A 17,156-nucleotide genomic window follows, 5' to 3' on the forward strand; every position below is an offset into this window, starting at 1 on the left:
ATCAACAAGACCTGAGAAATTGTTTCTCAACATGCAAATGCCGTGCGATTTATTTGAGGAAGCGGCTAGCATGCCAAAACCGAAAACTACAAACTAAAAACCAAAAACACCCAGAGATAGAGATACGAGGAGATAAACGGGTGAGATATGGATATAGAGACGGCCACCTGACTCGGTGAAATGGGTGAGAAAATATATTCACAGTATGCTAATAATGCAAATGCATTTGCCAGGCGAAATTAAGTTGTTATTTGCCTCGCTCATTTATTTATGGCATTTCGAAAGTTGACAATCCTTTCGCTATCTGTCATCTGCCATCTGACCCAATGGACTTTGGACATCTAGAAGCTACTGCCTTGCAAATTGATTTTCCCATCAGCTTTCACTTGAGCTGGCCAGAATAATGGTGCACTTGCGATCATCTTCCCACAGTGAAATCTCATTACCCAGAGGGGCTGGATTTTCACAACAGCCCATAAAAATTATAACTACGTGTAAGAAGGCGCACACAAATCATAAAAGCAAATAAGCCAAAGCTGGGAGAAAATCACATAAAGCGAAGTTCGAATGGTGCGTTAATCAATAAGAAGAGTAGCCCCATAATTGGGCAACAATAAAACTAAAGTTCATCAGAAAGTAAAGCTTTCTTTTTAATTTACAATTTGTACAGCCGGTGAACACTGCGATCTAAAAAACTATCAAAGTTATATTCCTCTGTACATGTAAAATAATTAGATTATACTAGCCGGGACTACACTAATCCTTGGATTAACTTATATAATAAATATAATTTATATTGATTATTATCATAGTATATTATATGGTATTATCATTAATACAAAACCTATTTAGAAACAGCATTAACATGTAAAATTTATTGGTTAACTAAGGTCAGTTTTCTCGTCCGCATGTTAGGCTAAAAGTAGGTTTTAAGCATAGATATCGTATGGAAGTTTGGAGTTGAAAAACCTACTATGCAGACTTGAAAATATCCAAAAGAAATGTAAAGAAAACTGAAAAATATATCGAGCATGGTGTGATTTTTTTTTGAGCTGATGAATAAGTTTGGTTTAGGGTTTCATCACTTGGGATTGATTGGAGCAGAAAGGCACTCTCACTCTTCACACGCGCGGGGCGTCTTCAATATCATGGCGTTATTGATTTCTGGGAAAGTGAAATGCGTTTTTGGTGCGGATCAGTGGGGTTTTGTTGGCGTTTTCAGGGGCATGGGCACTCGAGGAAGCGCTAACGTAACGAGAACAAGTTGGGCATAAAATGCATTGCATGCGCACTTTTTGAGGCGGCTTTCTAATGCCATGACCAATATTTGAGAGCCGTGGTCAGGTCGGTCATTTATGACCCTGCCGCTCGCTGGATTTCCCTGGGAGTGTGAAACGTGCTCGGCATGCCGAATGCAAATGCTAATGGCAATCTTGGGGGAAATGGACCAGGCACTGCGGCATGGGTATCCGCCATCCACATCCATCCTCCAGTTGGTTAAGTACTCCACTTGAGCCCGACTTAGTTGAGCGTTAATAATCTTGAGATGCAGGCTGCCACCACAGACTTATGGGTCAGGTGGAAAGAAGCATTGGGCATGCTCACGCTTAAAGGCCTTAAAACCAACTACAGAGTGCGGCCCTTGTGATAAGAAAGGCGTTAGGGGTTAATGAATTTATGGGCACTTCACAGTAATTCGCTTTAAAAAGAAAATAACTTTAAGAGAAGCTTACTTGACAGGTAAATAGGTTGTACAAATAGCTAATATTGTTGATTATAATACTTACTATTATTATATTAACATCTTCTACAGATATATATATGAGTTATCAGTTGATTTCTTTTCTCGATGGCACTACTTCACCACATTTGATTATTTATTTTATAATCATAATTAATAGTCTGCTCTCTCTGCGATATTTTCCATGTCTCAACACTTCATCTACAAGTACGCAACGAATAAACGATGCAGCGCATTTCCCAATTTAATTAGCAGCATTTTAAGTAAACAAACCGCCGACACTTTAACACCTTTTGCCAGAAAAATCCGGAAATGGTCACAGGGCTCTTCAGTTTTTGTTTACCCTTGGCCAAAGCTTAGAAAGTGAAAACTTTCATGACAAGTCCAAATTACAAAACCCAAGCAAATGTGGACCGTTAATTGCAGTTCGTTTATATTTTAATTTGTATTGAAAATGTGAAAAAATCGAACATGAAATTGGGTTAAAAATTATACCATCGCTTAAATGTAATATTGTAATGTAGAGTATGAGAGAGTTCAAGCACAAATTCATAGAGGTATCGCACTTCTAAATCGGGATCCGATAACTCAAGTTATGGAGTTAGAAATGCAGTTTTTGGTACCCAATTAAAAGCCATAGGGAATTACGAAATAGCGAATATGAATATGGGTTAAAAATTGGACCATCTCTTATACAAAATATTTGAATGTATAATATTAGAAAATTCAACCTCAAATTCATAGAGATATCACACGTCTAAATCGGAATCCGATAACTCAAGTTATGGAACCTGGAAGTGCAGTTTTGGGGTACCATTCTAAAAGTCATTGAAAATACGGGAAAATCGAACAAGAAAATGGGTTAAAAATTTGACCATCCTTAAAAATTAATGTGTTAATGTAGAATACTAAAGAATTCAATCACAAGTTCAAAGAGGTATGCCATGCCAAAATCGGACTTCAGTAGCTTAACTTATGGAATCTAGAAGTGCAGTTTTGGTGTCCCATTCTGAACAGGGAAAAATCTAACGTTAAAATGGTCCACATCGATTAAAAGTAATATTCTAATGTATAATTGTAGAGAACGATATCCAAAAACTCAAGATATGGAATCTATAGGTGTTTATTTTGCTCCTTAAATTTTTTCATAGTTATTTGGGTTTACTAGCGTGAAACATAGGATCTCGTAAAAATTTGGATGCTCTAAGTCTTATAGTATGGGCAGTGCGTTGAAACACTTAATTTTTGCTGTTTTCTTTTATATATCTTAAGACGCTTTCTGGTGATTTTTTCCTCTGAATATTATGCAAATCTTTTCACCCATTTCTCCATCGCTTCTCCGTCTGCTTTCATCCAAAAGTGTCTGCATGTTTTATCACTTTTCGCACAGCCCGCAGTCAAATTAATTTCAGTCAAAAACTGTTGCCCTGCCCTTTTGGGTTTATTTTGAGTTGGGTTTGGGTAGGTGTGTTTTATCTTCTTGGCTCTTTCTTCGCCCGACTTAATGATTAATTTGGCTACATGTATGTTTTATATTTCGCATTTATTGTGCTTTGGCTTTTCTGCAAGACATCTTGTACCCGACAATGTGGCTCATATTTCTGCTGACAAGCCAACTGATGTCCAGGTCTTGTCTTTTCTTTCATTTTTATTTTTATTTTATTCTTCCCTTTGGGGCCCGATCGAAAGCGACTTTCTTTCCATTTATCATGGTACTGAAATTTGGTTGTGGCCTTTGTTTTAATCGCTAATTGCACTTTGTGGCAGGCCTCAATTTAATTGTTGGCAAATTGAAATTTGGGCCAATAAAGATAAGCCGTGTAATTTGTTTTATATTTCTGCGGCCTGATGTGTGGGCAGTTCATTTATATGGGTTTTTGGTTTGTTTTGATTTTAATTACGGGCCAGCTGAAGTCAAACTGAGTTAATTTGATGTGGGTGTGTTTATGATATGGCATGGATTTTTATCAGAATTGGTTCGTAAATTATATTTTGCCATTAATTGAAAATGGCATATAGTTGGCATTTATTTTTAGTCGGTATTTAATAAATGGCTTAAGAAATGGGCAGTAACTACCAGCAGATTGTTGATAATCCATTTTATAGCCGCCGACAGTTGAGCGGTTTCTTAACAGGATTTTGTAATTAAGATTAACCATTAATTACGCTGAAAATTAACTATTTTATGAAAGTGCCTTGTGTGATAAAGTAAATTAACTGATTGCGGAGATGTATGTATAGCATTATTCTATATTTTCCTAAGTTGTGAAGAGATTTGCCTTCCAATTTGACCCTTTCCATTGAACCAGACGAAATTGCCACGCCTTCGTTTAGTGTAAAATAGATAAATGTCAAAGAGGCGGCTAATGAACATATTTTGCGGCATTTATTGAACAATTCCAGCAATTTACGTTTATTAGCGACCCACAACTAACTCGCAAATCGCTGCGAAGCCTTTGACTCATTTGCATTTTGCATGCAAATGTGGTCAGCACACATACAAAGTGTTTTTTCAGTTTTTCAGTGGCTCAACCTGAAGCCAATTAGCGACTTATAGTGGTGGCCTTTTAAATTGACTCCTTGGGCGATTTTCCAAGTACAAATACCTACAAATGGCCAAAACAAAAAGTTCTCTATATGCTAGCCTTAATAACCGTCTAATTCTGATGGAAGATATTCAGAAAATTGATAAATTGTTCGTTGACTGGTCGTTTTCAAAGCGCCCAGCAGGTGGCGCTTCAAGTGTGCGCTTGCGCGCGTTTTTTGTCGCCCGCAAGTCGCGCCGGGAGTTCAATGACGCGTTTTGTGGCTTTGTTGGAATAATCAGTCGCTTGTTCAACATCGGATTATGATAGTAAATGATATGTTGGCTACGGCTATTTTCAGTGTGCATTTAAGCCTGATTGCAGCCATTGTTAAGACCGTAATTAAGCGAATGATTGTGTTGAGTGAGCGAAAGTCAACGTGCAGTCGGTATATATTTAATTAATGACCGTTTATAAATAGTAGAGACATTCTAACAAAGCATATTATTTTGAGCTAGAAAAATATATTCAAGTTAAGTGAATACTAATTATAAAGTTATATTATTATTTCCTGATAGGAGTTCCTGAATATTGATTTAATTTGTGAGGTTTTACAGACTTTTTTAAAGTAATTTAAAAAAGTATCTTAGCATATTGCATTTGTTGCATTTTGCAACTTTGGAATATTAACATGCTAAACAAATCAGTTAACAAATTATAAATAAAATAATGTAATATAAAGGAAACGAGTTTAATAAAAATTGAATGATATATGTACTGACACTTAATCGATTCTTTGTATAAATATTCAGATTTACCGTCTATATTAAGTATACGCATAAGGCCACCTTAAGTGAGATTTCTTTATATACAACTTTGCTTGTTCAAATTGAAATGAAATCACTGGATAACTTGCATATCTTACTGACATCGCCATCGATCGAGAATAAATCTGTTTGCATTCGAGTTCCTGGGTCACACCCTCAATCCAGCTTAAACCCATGAATATTCGCAGATATAACGCTAAATCACGGCCAATCGAAAGTCATCGCGAACAGCAATGAATAATTGCACAGCGGGTAGTGAAAAAGTAAGACAAAGAAATACTTCAGGTGTCTCACAATCGGAATCAGTTCGAGATGCGGCGATTCAGGCAGGTGTCGCGCTATTCCGCGTAAATACATAAATCTCTTGCGAAATCAAAAAAAAATACAGCAGCCACTGGCAGAGCTAATGATACACGGCTACTGCCACACATCCATCTATCCAATCGAATTCCAATTACAATGTTTGACATTCCGCAAAGTAAAAGATACACAAGAGTACTCAAGGTGCGCACCATTTGATTGATTGCCTTCCCCGACTCTCGTTTTCTTATTTTTTTGGCTCTTGCTAATCATTAATACGTGATGCTATCGAAATTGTGGATAATTAACGCCATATTTGTTGCCAGCAATGGACAATTAGACGAGGCACAGACCAAAAGGAAAAATAAATTGCATGCGAGATAAAAATCGCGCTTTTCGTGCGGGCTAATGGCTCGAAAAACGCGCTTGAATCGCTCGCGAATCGTTGCTCGATATCGGCTTTATTTGGCGCTTTTAATGCAAACTATTTCGCATTTGAATCACTGGCATTTTCCAAGTTGATTTGTCGCCTGTGCATGTCAATCACAAACTTTGAGGTATACCTCGTATTTTTTGCGCCTCGATATGCTTGCACTCACAGCAGTGGTCGAAATAATAAGATTAATTAATGGGAATTAATTGAATAAGTAGCAATTAAGTAACTAAGATTTTTTAATGTTCTTGTATTTAGAAATACTAAGAAAATAGGAGAGCTTAGTTTTATAGACAGAATATGGCGCTATATAATAGAAGAAACACATTGATTGAGTTTAATATTCTTGGCAAACAAACTAATGGATTAAAAATATAACAATCTGAATAACTTTTTTAGTTTTCTAAGCAAAAGGTATAACAAATCTTTTATTGCTAGCAATTTTTTAAGTTTTTACTTTTATAACGAATTTCTTTAAGATCAGCTTGTTACTAAAAATCTGTTCATTGCTGTTGGATTTTTTTGAGCAGCTTATAACACGATTTCCAAACGATAATTAGACAGAGACCACGGGGCCAGCTGCCACTTAATCTAATGACAGTTCTCGGACCCCAAGCACACCTCGCCTGGGAGCCAACTCCCCGGCTGATCGGCAATTGCCTAAACGACTTCTGGTTTGGCTTAGATAGATAGTTATGTAAAGTGCTCGGTGGCTGTGGCTATAGTAACAACACAGCCTTCATAGCTGACACACTTCCGACATACGGGTATCGCTGGCATAACCATATCCACCATATCCATATCATAGCCATCGCGTGGAAATGGAAAATGGAAAATCAAGGCAACTCCGCCACTTTTGCGGACGCTCCAATTGTCGCTGGCCAAAACAGAGACAGGCACTCATTCTCCGGCCATAAACTCAATTCGCTTCAATTGCCTGCCATTGAGCAAGTTTTTCTGGACTCATCTCAAAATCAAATCAAATCAAAGCGATTCGAATAGTATCGCGACGAGTCGTATTAATCAGCCGTGATTGTAAAAGGAAACTTTCTTTCTTGGGCATTTCTTGGCTGGCATTTTCAAAGGCTTCGGCTTGTTTGTGCATTTGGCTTAATGGCACTTAGGTGTCGAAGATTTTATGATTTTACGATCGATGGTGTTATATGGCACTGCCTGCTGGCTGATTAATTCAGGCAAATTGGGGAGGCTAACAAATGTGGTCTTTGTTAACCAAGTGGTATCTATGGAGGTGCCAATCTGAAGTTTGTTATTGAAATGATATGTACAGCTTTTTCTCCATAACATATTAATCCCGTAATCACTTGGCCACTTTCGCAAAAATTCAAATCAAATCTTTCGGCCCCACAATATGACAATAATTAGAAATCAATTTACACGTCGGATTTGAGATCACCACCGATCTCTCCCGGCTTGTGGAGCATTGTTTGTCTAGCCCGTCCTTTTTGACTGTCGGATCAGAGTCCGCGGCCGAAATTTACATCCATGTCCATGTCATGTGTCCGAAAGACTTGGCACGTTTATGTTTGCTTATGCGCCAGTATTAAAGTCTTAAGTGAAATCCCATGTCACGTGTCAGAGAGCGGACCGAAAATACAACCCCAGCCAAAATCGAAATCGAAAACTGAAAACGGAAATCTGAAGCTCGGCCCCCAGACCGAAATCAATTGAGAATCGCTATGAAATAAATACTTCAGCAAATGCGAATGTTAATAAATATGCTGCGAGAAGTAAAAAGAAGCATGCAGGGGAAAAAACTGTTTTAAGATTATATGTAATCGATATATCTAAGTTAAAAGTTGATAATATTACTTTTTGTGCTTAGGAGGAAGACCTATTTTGTAACAGATTTTATAGTATATATATGCATATATACTTTATTATATGCAAAAGCCCATACATTTTATAAAAATTACTAAGTTCTAGAAGCAGATTTAATGTTTTTATGATATCATTTCCTCTTATAGGAAAAATATCATAATAAAATCTCGGCTTAAGAGAATGAGAACATTATTGGAAAGTCTTTTTTATAACTCTAATATTTTAGAAAAAACTCTTGAATACTGAACCAATTTTTTTCACCGTGCAGGGTGAGTATTTTGGCCTGGCTTAGAAAGCAGAAGACACTGGACGATGTTTGGGGCCCGAGGCGACGGCCGTCCGCCGGAGTGACCCAGTTTCCCTCCATCGGCATCGGCATCGGCCATCGCCATACCATCTCCATCTCCGCATCTCGGATCTCCAGTTCCAGCTTTATGGCTGCTGCTCCTCCTGCTCCCAACTCCCAGCTACCCAACTTTGTCTGCCGGCGAGCGGTGGAAAAACAAACTGTCAGTTTAACCATTTGACAGTCGCTTTGAGATACACAAGCGCAGATATGAGATACGACTTCGGGTTCGAGTATCTGCAGCTACTTCTGCGGCGACTGCATCCTGCCAGACAAGCTATCTGGCACTGGCGATCTCCTCCAGCCCCCCCAGACCTCGTCCCCATCCCAATCCTAGTCCCCCTGATCTTCCCAATCCTCAAGAATTGGCTCCCAACGGCGCCCGACAATTGAAACTTTTGCGCCGTTTTGGCGTATTTAAAGTGACATTTGCTGACAGTCGGTCGGCGATGATCCCGATGGAAAAGACTCCAGAGAATCGGCGGATGCGGAGGAGGAGGAGGTACAGCCTGTGATCTACGATACAACCCATGGCGGATTTTTAATCGACGAGCCGATCAGCTCAGTGGGAAGAGTTATTATCGTTATTGTTAAATCAAATTCATTTAATTAAGAGGAAAGTGATGGCTGTAATTGTTTTGTAGATTGCTTGCTTAAGATTGATGATTTCCAGAAAATCGATGGTTGATTTGAAAGAGACTTGGTTAAGTTGGAGTGAGTTACTCTTAAATCAAAACTATAAGCCTAACCAGTATAAATAATAAGTAATAAATGCTCAGGGTGTATAATAAAATATTTCACATCTATTTAATCCATTAGGGTAATCCACTTTTCCAATAATAAACGTTCTATCAACACATCCCTAAAAGCTTTCTGGAACCACCCAGAAAATAATAGTTATAACTTTTATGTCTCCTTGGAACCTTATTTTTACATACAACAAATTGTTTCACACTCTATTATGTCTTGATTAAAAGCAGATCAAACCGTATTACGATCAGCTATGCGCTTTTACATAATTTCAAGGCCCAGAAAGGTGTTCCGCCTACGTTACGTCCAAATTTCGTCGAACGGGAACTCTGGGTAAAACTCTTTCGGAAATGTGTCAAAGTGGCGCTGTTGATAACCCAAATGGGCGACAAAAGAGGCGCTTGGAAAGATGAACGGAAATGGGAGTCGATGAGATATAAGTATAACAAAAGTCGCTTCACCGGCCGTTTTACAAAAGAGATTTCTTTCTCTTTTCCATTCTTCTGCGTTGATTTCTTTTGCCTTTTCTTTTCTTTCCCGCACTTTTCCCACTTCTTTGATGGAGCCTCTTCACCTCTAGTGGCAGCATAATCAAGAGGCCATTAAAGTAAACACACTAAAGACGACGCCGATTCCCCTGGATCGCCAGCTTCAAATGCTGTCAGTGATATGAAAAGGTACTATTTTCTTACGTGGGTAAAATACTTATAAGATAAATACCAAATGCCTGCCTAGGTGGAATAAACTTAATGATACTTTGACATGACTTTTTATGGATCATTATAATAAATATAAAAGTATATGTTTATAATTTAACTGTTCTCTACCTAGACACAACTGTTAATATAGTTCCAGCATGGTTAAAAATATATAACTAATTATTTAAAATAGAAAATATATAAAGTTTCTGATTTAAACAATATTTGAATAGTTGTAATGTTTAAAATGAAAAATATTGCAGTAAGGTGCATGGTTTGGTTAAAACCTTGCAGTTAAACCTGCTCGACAACCCATATACTGCTTGTTTGAGGGTTAAACTGAGTATCATAGGTTTCGAGGAGTATCTTAGAGTACGCACTCACCTGCATATAGCGCGCCAGAGCCGCGTTCCGTTGCGCATGCGATCTGAGCTGCGGCTGCGGGGATCCAAGAGGACTCACAATCGTCGATGTGGATCCACCGATTCCGGTGTCGTAGCCCTGAGCGTTGGCGCCATCAACATCTGTGGGGGAAAAAAAAACGTGTAACAAATGCAAAACGATGTTAGTAATCAAGTCAAGAAATGTTTGCACAAACGCACTCGGGAAAAAATGCAATGTTTAATTGTGGAAATGTGTGAGTGCAAAAAGTCGGGTGAAAAGTGGCACACAAATGTATGCACAATGTGCATATGTGGCCCTTGAGAAAGACGCTTTTCCTGCCGTATGCATTGGGTCAAAGATGACTGAAGTGGGTCAAGAAGTCATCGGCTATTCGTGGATCTTTATTGAACTGGTGGGAAAAGTATCGTGCTAAATTTCTTAGTTAAAGACTAAAGAAAAATAAACAAAGAAAAGCCTTAAGCTTTATATTTCTTTTAATTAAAATGAAATGCATAATAAAGATAGATCTTGATAGAACAACTACAAATTTAGTACATTTCCTTAGTTTATTTAAGTAATACTCTGTTACTTGTGCTTTGGTAAAATTGCTAAACTTGTTACCTAAACCTGCTTGACGTTTTTTCGAGTGCTTCTTTGAGTCTCACATAATTATCCTACCTAAATACCGTAACAACAACTGGTTGAGGTAATTTCCATTCCACGAACTGTATCACTTAATTAGGTATGCAAATAAAGCAGAGCCCTGATCATAAATAAAGAGCAACCCACCGAAGTCGCTGCCCAGATCGTAAATTCACACAGCCAGAGGCCTTAAAGCAGGTGACACGATCGTGTACGATTGGCAGCTAATAAATCCAGTGGCCGGGAGTTGGGCCTATGGAATCGTGTCAGTACTTGGCTTAAAGACGGACATAACTTTCGGTTTCCATGGGCTTGTAACCGGTAGGAGTTGGCAGCTCAAGTCCCCAGTTCAGTGGGCTTCTGATTTTTATGAAGTCAACCGACAATACGATCTCTGCATGCCAAGCAATTTGTACACAATACGAATATTAATATACCAGAAACAAAAGGTGAGTATGCCAAGACCAGGTATCACACGATCAGTAGCTGCATTTGCAACTTGAACCGCTATTTTAACGACCGAGAAAGAAATTGCCAAGCGCTGCGAATTCTTAGGGGATCTATTTAAGGTAACGGTTTTTGAGATATATCTTTAAAATGTAAGTTATAGATAATATCATCTAAAAATATTACCATTTTTATTTCACATTTATGATCTGATAGCATATTATTATTAATATAACATATACTATCATAATGAAGGGTGAGGCTATACAATTTTGATACCAATATGGTATTTTAATATTTTTTGTGAACCTTTCTCGTCCACCACTTAAATATCCATTTGTTTTCGGCATTCCTTCACATAAAAACAAAAACCCCAGTGCAATTTCTTTGGCATTTTGCACTCAACATGTAACAAAATATTTTCCTGCCTCATATGGCATATCCGAGTAGTCGAGAGATATGCGAAAAGAGCGACGAGATACACCGCGAAACAGCATATCTGCAGATACGAGGTGCTCATATAGGGGGACTCACCTTTCAGCGAGCTGTTCATGCACATGGGGCACTGGTCGTTGCGGAACATGCAGGAATAGCACCGCTCGTGGCCGCAGGTGTCGATCAGTTTCCGTCTCTTGCCCTTGTCGAAGGATATGCGGCAGGAGGGGCACACGGATCCACTGGCATCGTGTTCCAGGAGACGTCGGATGGACTGGAGATCTGCAAAGGGAGATTATCAGAGGGTAGACATTATGAGTTGTGAGTCTGCAAACAGGTTAATATATAAAGTGAGCTGGCATACAAAAAAAAGAAACAGTTTAAAGCGTTTCGAAATGGTAATGAGGAAATTACGAGAAGCCCTTCAAAGGGTTCCACAAGCAGGTGTTTATTTATTATTCCTGGAATCAGTATTAGTCGGGGAGGTTAACATAAGCTGCTCATCATCGTTGTGAACTCTTATTTTATAAATATGGAAAATATTCATATAATCATTTTAAAGAGGGTAATTGAAATAAGCACTAGAATTATCTGGTATTATCTTTTCTGCATGGGGAAATCGTATATGTGTAATATTATTATAATTTAAATAACATTATATGTATGTATGTACAAGGGTGGTCAAAAGTATTTTCACAAAAAAAATGTTAAATATACTCATAATTTGAACTTACATCTTGTTAACTTTGGTATCAATGGAAAGGTAATTTAAATGCCGTTTGAATGATACTATACATTTCTTAACCCATTCAGTACTTTCTGAAAAGGACGAATTTGTGTGAAAATGTCCTTTTTGAACTTTTTTCCTCGACTTGAAAACTTAAATTTTTTGATGCAAAAAGTTTCTTCAAACAAAAATAATAGTAACTGCAAAAAAAATTTTTCAAAAATCATTTTGCTTATATTTTTTATGATTTTTTAAAGGTGACATTGTCGGAAAAAATTTGTATGAAAAAGAGAAAAATATGGCAAAAATGCATGTTTCTAAGCATTTTCAAAAAATCTTAAAAAATATAAGCAAAATGATTTTTGAAAAATTCTTTTTGCAGTTACTATTATTTTTGTTTGAAGAAACTTTTTGCATCAAAAAATTTAAGTTTTCAAGTCGAGGAAAAAAGTTCAAAAAGGACATTTTCACACAAATTCGTCCTTTTCAATAAGTACTGAATGGGTTAAGAAATGTATTGTATCATTCAAACGGCATTTAAATTACCTTTTCATTGATGCCAAAGTTAACAAGATGTAAGTTCAAATTATGAGTATATTTATCTTTTTTTTTGTGAAAATACTTTTGACCACCCTTGTATATATGGAAACCATTTAAAGGTTGTTATTCTAGACAATTTTTCAATTATTTTAATTAGCCTCACATTGATATCGCTAAGTGAACAATCCCATTAATTCCGATTCCCTTCTCGGTCTTCAGTCTTAGATGCCATTTTCCAGTTTCCACTCCTAACCAGATCAAATGGCCAAAAAACAGTAACAAATTCAAATCTAAATACACAAATCTCGTTGCACTTGTTTTATGGCCACCGTTTGCATAAATTGCTCTGTCAATTAAATCTCGTTTGTGCAACTGTCAATTGTGTTGGACCCAATCTCAGTTGGCAAAAAGAGGTATTCGCCTGTTCAGCTTATTTCAGCTTTTTTGTATAGGATCGTTTATCGTTTGTTTGGATTTTAGCTGCACCTGCTCTCCTCCTTCGCTGTTTTTTCCCCACAAACTAAGCTATTTAAACCAATGCCAATCAGCGGAATTCTTTTCTTGACTGCACTTGGCTCCGACTCGTAATTGATTTAATCTACGCCGCCTGCCTGGTTTATTATTTCTATTAGCACTTTGTCTTTCTGTGTCAATATTATGTAAAAATGCCGGCCACCAAACGTCAGCGTTTTCATTTGCCTTGGTTTATATGTTTTTGTTTACAAAATTTTGAGTGAATAAAAGTGCTGAAAATTGCTGACAGTCGATTGGATTCGGCGGAATCAGAAGCAATGGGAAAAAATGATTTCTTCATATGTATACGTAGAAATTAATTGCTTAAGCATATCTTGAAATATACCAGAGAAAATGTATAAAAAATAGTAAGACAAATTAATGCAATTAATAGGAACATTGTAAGAAAAGAAAACTTTCGTCTTTGGACTATACCAATATTTAACCCTCTCATCCATCCAATTTGTGGCTTAAAAAGTGCCTCTTTTTTGCTATCTTCTTCTTAGCATACTGCATTCCCCAATTAGTTGAGCAATCTAAAAACGTCAGTTGCAAGTTGCAACCCCAACATGCATTTTGCCACCCCTGAGACGATGTTTCCCTCGCTTTTGCGGCATCTGGTGCATTTGCTGCTGTTGCGCCTGCGCACACGACATGCATTTGACATTTTTCGCAATATGCAAATTGCCTTTTGTCTGCGGCCAAACAAATGTCAGGCGGGTTGCACTTGTTGATGGAACAGTTGTTCATAAGTTGTGCCATGTGCGGTTGACTCTTGGGAAGGGGTCACACATTGGCATGGTCAATTGTATGCCACACCATGGCATACCACACCATTCAACGCTGCCTTTGCCTGTGAAGTTCAAAGATAAGCCAGTCCATGTGGGATGTGAACTGTGGTTACCTCCTCCTCCTTTTTTCCAGAGCCTCCTTTAGAGAATCCTCTCGAATGCAGAGGACCAGCAGCTGCGGCGGCCCACGCGGGAAAAGCAGAGAACCGGCGAAAAATATCAAGCTGCGGCTTTTGATTTACAATAAATAGAGAGAAAATAGTCGTCTGCTTTTATACCCTGTTTTTGAAGGGTAAAAGGATGAATTTGACTTGAGGAAATAAAGCTATGAATGAAAAAATCCGTTCTTCCCATTAAAATATTTAATTTAAAATATTATATTCACTCTATAAATTTAGTGAATAACACATAATTGCCTTTACTAGGAGATCTAATGATGGTAATTATAATATTTGTAATACTATACTTAGATCCTTCAGTAAAATATTATAATAGTTCAAACAAATATGTATATACAAAATATAATATTATTTTAACAGCATAGGTATCTTAATATGCTTAATTATATATTATCTAAACTTTCAATGCCATTTACATAACCCATTAGGTATCCCTCATTCGAGTTGATCACCTTTTGCGCTCTTTCTCGTTTTTGTCAAGTGGGCTTGAATGGCTGTGGATATGGATATGGAAATGGAAGTTGGAGTAGAAGTCGAAGCCCATGCGCTTGTAATCCACTTTGGCAAACCGACCGGACGTGGTTCTCGTTGGCGGTTGTCGAAGTCGTTGTTTCCCACTCTCGAAAGCCCCGAACAGGAATGGCACAGCCATCCACTCGGTCTGGCTTTTGGTCAAACGAGGCATCTTGGCCAGCGAAAAACTGACTGTCCGACGGCCATTTGTACTTATGCAATCGATAAAGAGCTATCTCCAAGTCGAAGTCAAGTCACCTGCTGGACATGATGATTTGTTGGCTGTCCTCCCAGGTTACAGTTTTCTGTGTGGGCTGCGAGAGACAGCGAAGAGGTTTCGCGGCTATTGATAGTTAAAAGTTATGTTTTTGCAACATAGCTATAGCAATTTTAATCGGGAAATCATAAACATTTTTCATATATCAGCATGGGTCTGTTGATATCCTCATCTCTTCTTATAATAATCCCAACATCCAAATGACTGAAGACTCTAATTTAAAAATTTTAGGATCCCTAGTGAATATATATATTTTAAGTTATGCATTTAGCTTGTTATCTGCCTTTAAGAGGATGACATCCTGCATTAAACGTAAGGGTTTCCTGTCGCCTGTAATATTCTAGACACCCAACTTCCTTAAAAAACCAGCTGGTTAGTAAGACATGATCTGATTATAGAGTGTGGGCTGCCAGGAGGTACTTAGTCGTAAAAACATTTACATTTTTGTATGCATTTATCAAGCTTAGACACGCACCTTGTTCTATAGACCGTGGAAATATACTTAATTTCATGGGTATTAAACAAATTAATTGCGTGGATGCAGTTTCGCAATTCTTGGCTTGTAAATTATGGCCGAAATGAGAAAGATCCCAGCTGCGGTTGATTTATGGGGCCTTTGGCGGAGTCCAATGCACTCTCTTGTTAAAAACTAAATGCAACAATGAGGAAAAAATGTAAATTGCTAAATTATGCGAGGTTAGCTACTGCTAGGGATCGGATCCCCTTCCAATTTGCCCCTTTTTTTTCTACGCATGCGCGGCACAATTCTGGGCTGCTGTTAGTTCATTGGATTTATCCATGGCAGCTAGCCTCAAAGTTGCGGTCTGCGCTAAATTGATTTGAATTTTCCGCCGCATTTTCCTCTCTCTCTGGTCGCAAATAAATGTTAGTGGTTGCCGGTTTGCCCCCTCAAAGCTTCCAAGTTTCTGCGTCCCATGTGGGCGTTTTATTTCTGCTAAATTGGCAAACCACGATGGATCGTACGGCTATATAAAAGCAGTAGGTGTGTGGGCGATATATCTGCGTGTCTGCATCTGTCTGCGCGCTTGTGCCGGCACTTGTTTTCCTTTATGTAATTTCTTTGCAAATTATTTTCTTAATACCCAACTCGGGCCTAATTCAATTTGCGGTTTTCTCCTTAACCCAAACGTTCCCAGCGGAATGCATTTCGGAATGCGGAATGATGATGCCCGTAGATGTGGCGGGCTAGCCACAAAATTAAAATTTGTAAGTAGATAAGTGGTAAAGTGGTTCTCAGAGGAATGTGGGAATCTAAGAAAGGGAATTCTCGGTGAACAAAGTTCATAGCAATGTAATTGAAATTATGACGAGAAAAACTAACCTGAATAGAATTTAGAAATTTAAGTAATAACTTTTTGAAAAGATCAATGATATTTCGAACATCTCATTTTAGTTTTTTAATAGATGAAACAATTTAAAAAAAAGCCCAAATGCGCATTTCTATGTCATTGGATGCTTTACCGCTTCAAATCCCATATAATTCTATTAGCTACACCATTTCTCCAACTTTCTGCTTTATTTAAAAACATTTCTCTTTCAAATATGGCTCTGTTATGGTTTATAATGGGATTGATACTATTCCCAAATCCTGCGGAATTTATATTTCTTAAGGGTAAGCCTTTTTAAACTATAAAACAAATTCAATAAAATTATAACCCTCAGGTTGCAATAATGGCGGGTCCTGTATTAACGAGAAATGGAGAAATGGCACTCATTGGAACGTCGTTTGTATGGAATGGATGGAACTAAAGAAAAACGATGTCGACAAATGTCGTAAGCCCTGGAAATGCTGTCACACTGCGGAATACGAAAAAAAAATTAAATATTCAGAGGGCTAACCGTGAAGCGCTAACTTTAATATCAGATATGTGACAATATCTCAGAAACTGGTTTCTAATTTTATGACCCATTAAAATAAATATAGTCAAAACAAAAAGGGCACGAGCTTCTCTTGTTCTTCTGCGAAAGGGCACTAAAAATGCTAGTCATAAAAGATGATTCAAAAACCTCGTTAATGTTTAAATAACACTAGCAAAACGAGTGTAAGATATGATAACATACAAATTTAGCTGGAAAAGTGTCTCATAACACTAAAACTTTTGTAATGCCAATTGTAGAAAAGATTTTCTTATTTAATTGTGTCTTATATATTGGGAATTTAAGTGAAAAAATACTAAAAATTACCATAACAATTATCCATAAGTAGTTAGGACACAATATTATGCTAA

At 37.6% G+C, this 17,156-nt stretch overlaps 2 protein-coding genes across 5 annotated transcripts in view; one reads left to right on the forward strand and one right to left on the reverse strand.

The window, feature by feature from the left end:
• LOC119554034 (protein TANC2) overlaps positions 1-17,156 on the reverse strand; it is a 53,473-nt gene that overhangs the window by 11,417 nt on the left and 24,900 nt on the right. For all 4 annotated transcript variants that reach the window (XM_037864755.1, XM_037864756.1, XM_037864752.1 and 1 more), the window contains exons 3-4: positions 11,467-11,649; positions 9,844-9,983 (exon numbers count right to left, since the gene is read on the reverse strand). In XM_037864755.1, coding sequence (XP_037720683.1) covers positions 9,844-9,983; positions 11,467-11,649 — 323 coding nt within the window. The remainder of the gene's footprint in view (positions 1-9,843; positions 9,984-11,466; positions 11,650-17,156) is intronic.
• On the forward strand, positions 16,403-16,856 carry LOC119554040. The gene is made up of 2 exons (XM_037864769.1): positions 16,403-16,540; positions 16,591-16,856. The coding sequence occupies exons 1-2, from the start codon at positions 16,471-16,473 to the stop codon at positions 16,764-16,766; spliced, it is 246 nt and encodes an 81-aa protein (XP_037720697.1). The 5' UTR covers positions 16,403-16,470; the 3' UTR covers positions 16,767-16,856.

Source organism: Drosophila subpulchrella, chromosome 3L, assembly GCF_014743375.2.
Source record: "Drosophila subpulchrella strain 33 F10 #4 breed RU33 chromosome 3L, RU_Dsub_v1.1 Primary Assembly, whole genome shotgun sequence".
NCBI classification, from domain to species: domain Eukaryota; kingdom Metazoa; phylum Arthropoda; class Insecta; order Diptera; family Drosophilidae; genus Drosophila; species Drosophila subpulchrella.